The 11,119-nt window shown below is 35.3% G+C and overlaps 1 protein-coding gene across 1 annotated transcript; it reads right to left on the bottom strand.

The window, feature by feature from the left end:
- Positions 1–3,698: 3,698 nt before the first annotated feature.
- Positions 3,699–7,343, bottom strand: LOC133696870 (probable sugar phosphate/phosphate translocator At3g11320). Its single transcript, XM_062119156.1, has 4 exons — positions 6,540–7,343; positions 5,865–5,968; positions 5,538–5,766; positions 3,699–4,238 (listed from the first exon to the last, which is right to left on the bottom strand). Exons 1-4 carry the CDS (start codon positions 6,978–6,980, stop codon positions 4,092–4,094), a joined length of 921 nt encoding a protein of 306 aa, XP_061975140.1. The 5' UTR covers positions 6,981–7,343; the 3' UTR covers positions 3,699–4,091.
- Between the last annotated feature and the right edge of the window lie 3,776 nt (positions 7,344–11,119).

Genomic DNA, 11,119 nt, shown 5'->3' with positions numbered 1-11,119 from the left:
GTGATTCTTACTTTTGTATCTTCTTGTTACTGCAAAAATTCGGGAGGAAAGTGTTTCAGAATCTCATACACAACAAGCGTCTACTCTTGCTGACACGGATAATTATTCATGAGTTGCGATAAATTTTCCTACACCATCTGTCCCAATCTTTATCTGCAATCTTGTAATGATGTAAAACAAGAACCTTCAAGGAAAAATTCACTTGTGATTTGGGATGGAGGATGCTAGTGGAGTAGCTAACAGTAAGGGCTGTTTAAAAAACCTCAATCTGAGACGTGGCCGGTCCCGATTAGTCCTTTCTAAAACTCCGGGTAACATTACGTCACTCACGAAAAACGACTTTCTTTTTCAACCACCGTCTTGAGACTCTGATACCGTGAGCTGTGAAAAAGAATCAAGTATGAAAAATCAAAGAAAGCGCGATGGGGGAGCCAAAAAATGTCAAATCAACAGTCAGCTCTCCATGCCCATCTTAATTCAGTATCTGCAAGCCCTAAAATGTTTTGAACCTCTAATTTCTGCGTGTACTTGTGTTTAATTCAGGTTATCCGAGACAATTTTAAGCTCTCTCTCAAAAAACCCCTACCCGCCGCCTGAAGGCGCACCAATCTCGATAAAATCTACTCTCGATAAAAAACCGTAGCCCTAACATAAATGCCATCACCGAAACACAACTTTTCAATCAAAGAGTTCACGTTAGCAGGTGCATTGCTCTCCTCCTCTCAATCCTCCACGCAGGAACTGCTCTCCTGGATCCCAAAGAACCTCTCAATTGAAGCTAACTTGGCTTTCAACGAGCTATCGAAAGATTACGTTGAGATGATTTTGGTGACAGATATGAGAGGAGGATTGGTGAGTTGTTGGGAGTGGATTGTGGTGGTTTAGTGTGTGAAGAGAAGAGATTGGTGACTGAATTGATGCCTAAGATTTTGACTTTATCGAAAGATGAATCAAAGAGAATTCAATTGATAAGAGTGTTGATGGAGATGAGATTTCTGCCGCGTCGGCTAGGGCTCCTGTTGGATTCGCGATGGTGGCTACTCATCAGTTTAGATGGTTTGTTACTCAGGTTCTTGGTTAGAACTTTGGATTTAGGTTTTTATGTTGTATTTTTTTTTAACCTGTTGATTTTATTTCGTAGGTTGATTGACCACGTGGATGAACTTGCTTTGCTGTACAAGCAAGCGGGAAAAAATCAGATCAAACGATGTTGAGATATCCAAATCCGCACAACATGCAGATCAGTCCATGCGAACCATCGAGTAGTCAAAGGACAGTGCCTACCATCGGTGGCTAACTGTGAGCGTTTAGAAATGTTTAAATTTTTTTTTATTAAAATTTATATATATATATATATATATTTTACATCGGTATATTATTTTAAAAAAATAAAAATATTAAATAATATTATTTTAAAAAAATATTAAATAATTTTAATATAAAAAATATTTTTAAAAATAACTGTCAAAAATTTAAATAATAACTGGAATTTATGGACAAGGTAAGATTGGGTGCAACAGCCATCAAGATTCAAGACTGGGTGTAATCATTATTTCCAAAAACAGCCACTCTGCATCCGATCCTTCGAGCCGGCCGTTGTTTTTCAGTGAACAGTGTACTTGGGAGAAGAGCTAATAGCAAAAGGCAACGGTCCAATGATGAGTGGGCTGTAAATGGCAAGTGACCAACAGCCTTTTGCAAAAGCAGAAGACATTCGTCTAAGGATTCGGTCTGCCACAAAAAGGTTACACATCCCGAATGTAAATAACCTAAAGATATTTCTTCATCTCATAAAGAGACCCGGAAGGATTACTAAGAAACAGCGTCATATTTTCTAGATTATAGCCACAGCCTGCTAGCCAAGTCTACCCAATATCCACGACTTCAACTTCAGCCTTAATCTCAAGGTCAGTCTTCTCCACCTCAGGCTTTCTTTCCTCATCAACAGAAAGAAACCAAACCCTCAATCAGAGAAAAAAAAACTGAAAAACAAAATCCAATCTTCCCGAACAGGAAAAACACCCTCAACAGTGATCAAAACAACAAAAACACAACCTAAGCTATGGCTTTCATACATGTTACCGATGTTCGTGCCCATGGAGAAGTTGCGATCGCAGCGGATCAGCGGTAGTTCTCGAGGCCATCAGATCGGAGGAGGAGGGAGATGATTGCCACGTAGATATAATCCATGGATTTGAGAGAGAATCCGGTGGAGGAACAGTCAAAATTGGCATCATTGACTAGGTCTTCGCTCTAACATGATTTTTTTTTTTTTATCGAGAGTGGTGAGTAATTTAGGGTCATATTTTGGGGAGAGATGGAGTTGGGGAAAGTGGAGGTGGTTATGTGCGTCTTTTAGCGGGAAACGAGACTGTTTTTTTCCCGCTAGAATTAAGGATGGCAACGGTGTCGTGTAAAGAAATATTATTTACCCTTGGCTGGTGATTTTTCTTCTTATTTACGAGAGAAACCTGTGATGACTGTAGTTTGTACCGCACCCACTTAGGGTTAGGGCTGTTTGGAGGTGACTTAATAATTGCTATTTAAAATAATTTTTTATTTTAAAATATATTAAAATAATATTTTTTTTATTTTTAAAAATTATTTTTAATATTAGTACATTAAAATATCTAAAAATAAAAAAAAATTTCAAAAATACTTTCCAACCAAAATGTTAAACACTTGGATAATTTTTTTTTAAAATTGATTTTTATTGTAGAATATATAAAAATAATAATTTTTTTTTATTTATTTTAATATTAACATGTTAAAAACAAAAAAATATATAAAATCTCATGAAACTTTGTTCGCACTTCTTCTCTATACCGGCACTTAACGACACTAGTAGAGTCCACTTGTGAATAATCTCCCAAGCAACTGGGAGTCGGCTTGAAAAATTTGCCAGTGGGTTTGCTTTTCACGTTAAATTTAAAGGGAGGTCAAAAGAAATAAATTCTGATGAAGTTATTTCGGGTGTGATGATGTGTTTAAAACTCGATTAACAATGAAAAACATAATCTTGACAATAAAAAAAGGGAAAATACATTTCTTGTAAGAAAGGTTGTGTGATATAATGAATTATGCAGCAAATAAAGGATCCTTTGAGTTTTTCGATAATTCTGGATTAGTTAATTTTCATATCACCAGATTTGTCTGCTCTTTTTTATACATTGCACATGTATTCTAGTCAGGTATCTTGCTAATTAAGTGATACTGTAGATCGATTTTGAAAAGCATCCCCACCAACAGCAAAGGATACTAAATGCTTGTTTATGGTGGATCTGTCGTGGATTCTGCTTTCGGAGAGGTTCGAGCTAACCTCATCTTCAATCACATATGAGGTCGTGCATTTTCTATGGGATGGTATTTAGCAACCACTTATCCCTAAATGGACAGCAACTCGACCGGCATGACAGCATTTACCGGCCCTCAGCTTAGGTTTGTTCCTTTCAGTAATTAGTCCTTTTCTGAATTCAATGTCATGCTAATCGTAACAAAAGCCGAAACTCAGGGGAACTCAGTCGGACTTATTATGGTCGGCAACAAATTATCTCATATGAAAATGAGCAACCTGTATAGACCCCCTTATTCGGATATTCCATTCTCAAAATGCTGGACATTTTGTAGAACAAACATGGCAGCCACCACCGGCATAAAGACTTTGTAGACTTCCAATCCCCGAGGATACGACCATGAAGTAGTAAAATTTTGACTGTTCCTTTCATTAATTAATCAAATATGACAAATGTTAATAACAAACTGACTGTGTAACGACCCGATTCTACAATTTTTTTCCTGAAAGAATAAAAAAGATAAAAATGATATTTCTCTACAACCTCAAGCTGGAATAGTAGAGATAAATCAGTCACTTATTTGAGTATTCTACTTCTGGCTAATCCTGCTGTCGTTGCTGATACAAACGGAAACCACCCACTCGGGTTTCCTGGACAAAAAATATAGAATCCAGAGAGCCAAATTCCATGGCACCAACCACATCCTTAACTTGCCTCTTGGAAGGTTGCTGCCGTCCTGGCACTGACATAAATGAAGTATGGAAATCGCAAGTAATGCTTTCCCCGAATCATACATCATCATTTGCTTCGTTTCTTGGCTTCACTGTAGAGGACGACTCCAAAAACTGTAAGCGAGTAACCAAGCATTCCAGTAACAGACACAGGATTTCTGAATATTAAAATTGAAACCACAACAGCTACAGCTCCTTTTGCATTACCGAGAACCTGGAAGATCAAGAATTCTTTGTTATCTCAAAGTTCAAGGCCTATCAACACGATGCTAAAAGGTGATGCAGAAATGTCAGTGATTCACCAGAAGAAAACAGGTACAAAAATAGCAACTAAACAATTTAACTCCACTAAACCTTTTTTATTTCTTGACCATGTAATCTTGATACCAAACTAGTACCAAGTTCTGTTTAAACCAAGTTTTCTGTAGGCTGGCGAGATTAAATCATTTTTACTACTTCAACCTACACCATTCTTTGTCCAACATTCCTTGCTCAATCCTAAAGCTTCAATCTTTTTTTCTTTATAAAGAGGATTATTTGATCAACAATCTAATCACTCTTTTCTGCTGGTACATCAGGTGCCAACATTGTACATACAGAAACTACAAAGATTGAAGCATGTAATCAAATGAGAATGAAATCGATTGTCTAAAGAAGCACAGACAGCCAAGCAGAGATTGATTTCCCCTCTTACAACAAAAACTCCTTTTATCCTTTCCTTGCTTTCAACTTAAATAACAAATCACTCCTTGTCTTAATGGGCCATGACCATTCATATGCCATTGTGCATTGAATGATTTCCGTCTATTGTCCTCACTTAATACAGCCTAGAGTTTCTTGAAACAAATGTTTTTACAAGTCCATTTGTTCTTCTTGCTACAAGAATTATCTCCACATCCCCATTTAGTAAGTTCAATGTTCCAGCTATTTCTTAAGAAAAAAATAAAAACACAGCATTCAAAAAACATGTAAATGCATAAGCTACAGATATCCAGAAGAACTAACATTGAATAACTTTCAGCATTATAATGAGCTATACAAATAGAGACTACCAAGCAATCTAATGAAATCTTCCAGTTAGCAAGCCCCTCCAAACACTACAACCCTCCATATTCTCAATCTCCAAAACAAAATCTTGCTCTCTGGATCTAACATTTCATCATCAAATATGTGGAAATATAATCGAAAAGTTTGAACCATCGTATGGCACAAACTACTCCTTAAGACAGGACAGCAATCCTGAGCTAATCACTTCTGGAGAAAAACTCCCAGAAAATTAACCGAGGAGAATGAACCGAACACATTTAGATATGAGAGGTTTTGCACATTCTAAGAGATTAAAATGCAACACCCTGAACTGAAACACCTCATTTCCTTTTTCTTTCCAGAATAAATTATTGTTTCATCGGACTGACTCGCAAAAGCACACATAAGAATTTTATGACAATTGCATAGCGTGTTAAAATAAAAATAAAAAAACCAAGTCATTATATCTCCAAAATCAAACACCTACCTGGAGAGTTAGAGCACTTGTGTGTTTTGTAACCAAGAAGTTGGTCAGATTCACAAAATACGCCAGTGAGGAGTTGAATAGCAAGTACCAGATGATCTTGACATCATCTCTGGCAAGAGCTAGTGTGATACCAACCACATTTTCTTCCATGATAAGCGTTGCAGGGAGTAAAAATACAACAGCTATCGGAGCCATGTATAGGAGGAGATTCATTGAATTCAGCTTCTCACTTAAAAAAAATATGCAAACTTCTCAGCATACAAAGAGCCTGGCCATCACCTTCATTTGCAAAAAAGAAAAAAGAAATCAAGAGACAAACATCCTTACCCTTCCGAAGAAAGCAAAATCCCTTGCAGAACTGATTTGAGCGCCCTTGCAGCCGTAGCAGATATACACATTATAAACCCAAATAGATGAAAACTTGGTTCACCCTATTTCCACCCAACAAAGACAGACCAGAGTTAAAACACGTAGCTCAAATGGAATCCATTTTCATAACACAACACCACAAACGTTGCCTAAGCTCAAAAAGAAAAGAAAACCGAAGAGAAGTAATGACGCTGACCAAATTCGCAAGATAATTTTCAAACCAAAATACATAAATGAAAACTTCTTAAATCCAATGGAATACTGAACTCTCAAGAATTTTGGGAGACAAATTACTAACAACTAAAAGTCAACATTTCAGACTGTGGAATCCAAAATACATTATGAAATTTGGATGCTGGAGATTTATTTGATTTCAGCAACAAAAATGCAATTCTCGGTCGTGATAAGGAGCTGATAATATAGAAAAACAAATCCCATTCCTTCCCAATCTAGCATAAAATACACATGAAAAAAGAAAATCAACTAAAACAGCTAGAAACCAATCGAAGAAAACCCATTTGGAGGAACATAAAAAATACAATAATAACAGTAAAAAATCAAGAAACCCAATTCAGTTATTGAAACAAAATCCCAGATTAACAACATAAATAAGAAAAAAAACAGGTAACTTACCCCACTAGCAATAACAACCCCGGTGACAACAGGAATCAAGGTAACATAAGTCAGCCAAGCCTCTCTTTTAAGAGTCATCAGATAAGCAAAAACAGCCGTAAAAAAGGGCGTAGTGGCACCAATAGCCTGGTTAAAAGAGACAGGCAAGAACCTCAAAGAAATATTACCAAACACAACCGACACACAAAACACGAGACTTAAAGCCGAGATCTTAATGAATTGTGTTTTAGACCGGATGGTCTGCATAGGCACCATCTTCATCCACGCAATTGCAACGTAACTTAGCAAACTACAAGCTGTCATGTGACACATGGTCAAGAAGATCGGATACTTGAACCCGTAATTGCTTAAAAGGTATTTGTTTAGTAGCAGAACTCCTATGTTTGAGCAGTACCATGATGACACTAGACCGATCGTGAATAATCGTGATGTGCTCTTCATCCTGGGTTTTTTAGAGATCGGGCGGTGGAGATTATTGGAGGGGTGTCGGTGCTCGCTGGTTAAATCAGGTGGGCCGAGGTGCAGGGAAATGGTGTGGATCTAATGGAGATTATTCGGGGGTTCTTCTCCCATGGATCTGTGACATAATTATAATAGTAATAAGAGAGGATTTTTACAAGACAGAGAGGGGGGGTTTGAGGGACTGGGAGGGAATCGAAAGGAATGTGGTTTTCCTTCGCAAATAAAGCTGAGGAAGGAGAGGAGGAGGAGGAGGAGGTAGTGGTAAACGCGTGGGGTGGGGACTGGGGCGTTTCGTTTTGGCTTCTGTTTATTTTCCTCTCCCTCTCGCTCTTTCTCTGTGCGGTGTTATTTATGTTATGGGTTTTGTATATGGAAAAGGAGAATACGGTGCTTGTGTAGTATTCTATTATTTTGTGTACGGTATAAGGAAAGTTAAAGCTTTGACTCTTCAATGTAGTCGAGTTTTTTTTTTAACCTGCCTTTCCTTTTTCGCCAGTGCAATTCTAAAACTTACAGCCTGTAGAGTTGGTTTTTAAAATATTTTTTTATTTAAAAATAAATTAAAATATATATTTTTAATTTTTAATTTTATTTTTAATATCACGTATATTATTTAAAGATATAAAAAATTATTTTTTAGAAAAACTTTTAAAAAGTAAAAACAAAAGGTAACTCTTATTCCACTCCAGTTATTTATTATACAGTTTTAACAATTGTTTTTCTAATAAAATAATTTTTTACTTTTCATGATAAGATATCATAAAAATTGATGTATAAACTAAGTATATTTGCCTGCACTTTAGAGTGGATCAATATCAAAAAAAAAATTAAAAAAAAAAACATTAAAAAAATAGAAAATGTTTTAAGTTTTTTAGGTCTGGTGACTATATCAGACCCACATCAGGGTCTGGCAACCAAGGCATATCCATGCCGAGATATGACACCAAACATGATTGTCACATCCAAGATTTTTTGGTTCTGGTATTGTTCTTAGACATAAGTCTCTTTAGTTTGGCATGTTACTAGACCCAAGTTGCTTAGGTCTAGCAACCCATGTCAAACTAAGTAAACAATAAATAAACAGATGATAATTGTGCATTTTAGTTGTCACAGGAGAAAGAAAAAGAAGAAAAAACACAAACAATCAATCACTGGCAGTAATCCAACCATGATATATCTATATAAGTTGCAACACGTGAAAAAAAACATGGTTGAACATATATTTAAATTGTGGATAACTAAATTTGGTCACCGAGAGATACCTCACGCATCTTTTTAAGAGTACAAGTATCACCCACTATCTGAAACATGTGGAATACATGCCAGCAGTTTTTCGAATTAAAAAAAAAAAAAAGACAATGCCCCCACTATCCATTTACTTACATGTTGTATCAATATAAATTTTACTGTCGCAATCTATAATAATATGTGTTTAGAGTTTCAGTAAAAACTTAACGCTATTTAACTTTTTTATAATATATATTCAATTTGTCATTGAGCAAGTTATTTAAGAACACTATATTAACATAGAATTATTTTTTAAAAAAAAATTCTAAACTGAGGACACTACAACTAAAAACCGTTTTAGATTAAAAAAAAATTAATCTTGGACGAGTCTGTTCAAGTTATAAAAAAAATATTCATCTGGAATGAGGTTTCAAGCTTGAATTTTATCATTAATTTCATAGCAAGGTGGCATCTTTATGCTCAATTAATATTTGATCTAAATTTAGAGCTGTTATTTTTACATTTCATTTTTTAAAAAAATATTTTTATTTAATTTTTTTACTTTAAATTTTTATTTTTATAATATTTTCATATCATTTTAATTTATTGACATTAATAATAAAATTTTTTAATTTTTTTTAATATATTTATAAGTAAAATATAATTTAAAAAATAATCACTATAATAATATCAAATATGATCAAAGACTCCATCACGGATATGATAAGTATGCTTTTATGTATATGAAAAAAATATAATAATTTTTATATGACGTGTGTTTATTATTTTATTTTTTTGCATATACCAGTTTTACAATCTAGACAAACCCCATCTTTATTTTATTTTTATCTAGAAAAAAATTGAACTGGATTTACATACTAATTCTTATTTGGGTCTCCAAACAATTTGATTTTTCATTTAATTTCTGACACGTCAAGAATTATAAGTCCGCGTCGTTTTATTTGAAATATTTAATAAAAAAAATGTTATATTTATTTAAAAATGGTGTTTTTGGAGTCCATTGAACAAGTGTTCTATTCTAGGTGGATAACGTCAGTGAGTATAAATGTGAGTATAAATGGGGGTTTCCCTTTTCTTCTTTTGACTCGTGTAACTCCAAGATCAATTAAGAGATCATCAAGAGCTTCTTCGTTCGTCTAATGCTAGGAAATTAAAATTTTAAATTTTAAATCAATATTCTAACATTTATTAAGTAACAGAACCCCTTCCCTTCAAATTAAAAAAGAAAATTAAAAATTTTAGGTATACTTCGATCAAATCTTAGATTTGTTCTTGAAAAATTACTACTTCGAGTCTCACAAATCTTAGGGTCACTGAAGATCTACATGATCGTTAATTTCAAGACCCATAAAATTAATCAAGATATATATAAAATGATCCAAACACTCATATTAATAATAATAATAAAAAATTAAAATAAAAAAACTACACTTGCCATTTTCTTTTTTCACGGGTCAGTATTGAAAAGTTCACTATCGAAGACCAACAAGGAACATAGAATTACAGGCAGGTTGGAGGCGAAAGCACCATCAGTACTCGGACCTTTATTTTGTATGCATTTGAAAAGAAAAAAAAAACAAGAAATTTGCACCTAAAATTAGGCGTTTACTTTTCAATCACACGAAGCTGGTATGCATACGTGTTTAAGATCCATTGGAAGGTACGATTCCAAATAATTGGAGTATTTTGTGCAATACGAAAAAATCAACACGTCTTGGAGACTAGACGGAGAGGTAGTCAACACGTCATGGCTGCAAGGTGTTTGTTAATATATCAGTTGTTGTTTAATGTATTTTTTATTTATAAATATATGAAAATAATATATTTTTTAATTTTTAGTATTAACAAATCAAAACCATTCAATTTTTATATATATATAAATGCTCGGCACAGCGGCATTGCCAGACACATTACAAATGTCGGTCCAAACGGCAGCCAAAGTAATCGAAACGATTTTAATAAGGAGCGTGATAATGAGAGTGTGTGGCCCAATTGTTGCGAAAGTTCTCGGCACCGGAAGAAGTTCGGGGGTCATGCATAGAGATTAGAGCATTCTCGGGTGAGGTAGGCTTCGGTTATTCATAGGTGGAACCCAGTCTATCTATTTAATCTTGCATCGTCAACGGTCCTCGGCTCCTGGTTCATGGGCTCTGGGAGCAGATAGCAAGTGCCATGCTAAGGTCTCGGTTCGAGCACGCGATTAGTGGGGTCTTCTTGACCTTACGGTGAAGTTGAAAGAAGAAAAAGGAAAGGAAAGTTAGTAGAGGATTAAGGTCTTCGAGTTGTTAGCACAGCAATCACTAGGGGTGTTCACCGTTCGGTTCGGTTTGGTTTTTATCAAAAAAAGTAACCAAACCGAATTTTTTTTTTTTAAAAAAAACCGAAACCGAACTGAAATCGGTTCAAACCGACCGGTTTCGGTTCGGTTCGGTTCGGTTTTTTATAGCAAAAACCGGTTCAAACCGGTTTGGCTCGGTTTTTTCGGTTTGGCTCGGTTTGGCTCGTTTTTTTCGGTTTGGCTCGGTTTGGCTCGTTTTTTTCGGTTTGGCTCGGTTTTGGCTCGGTTTTTTCGGTTTTGGCTCGGTTTGGCTCGGTTTTTTTCCGGTTTTTTCGGTTTCGGTTCGGTTCGGTTTTTCCGGTTCCAGACTTAAAAAACCGAAACCGAACCAAACCGGTCGGTTTTTTCAAAATTTTAATCGGTTTAATCGGTTTTTTTTTCACGGTTCGGTTTTTTCGGTTATTTTTTTTCCAGTTTTCTCGGTTTAATCGTTTTTTCGGTATTTTTGAACACCCCTAGCAATCACCATGGAATTAATTGCAGATTCCACTAGTTAGCCCATTAGTCGCCCGATGCGAGGACGTTTAAGTTG

The sequence above is a fragment of the Populus nigra genome, chromosome 6 (genome assembly GCF_951802175.1).
Source record: "Populus nigra chromosome 6, ddPopNigr1.1, whole genome shotgun sequence".
Taxonomy (NCBI): Eukaryota; Viridiplantae; Streptophyta; class Magnoliopsida; order Malpighiales; family Salicaceae; genus Populus; species Populus nigra.
This window is presented reverse-complemented; position numbering and strand designations above follow the sequence as displayed.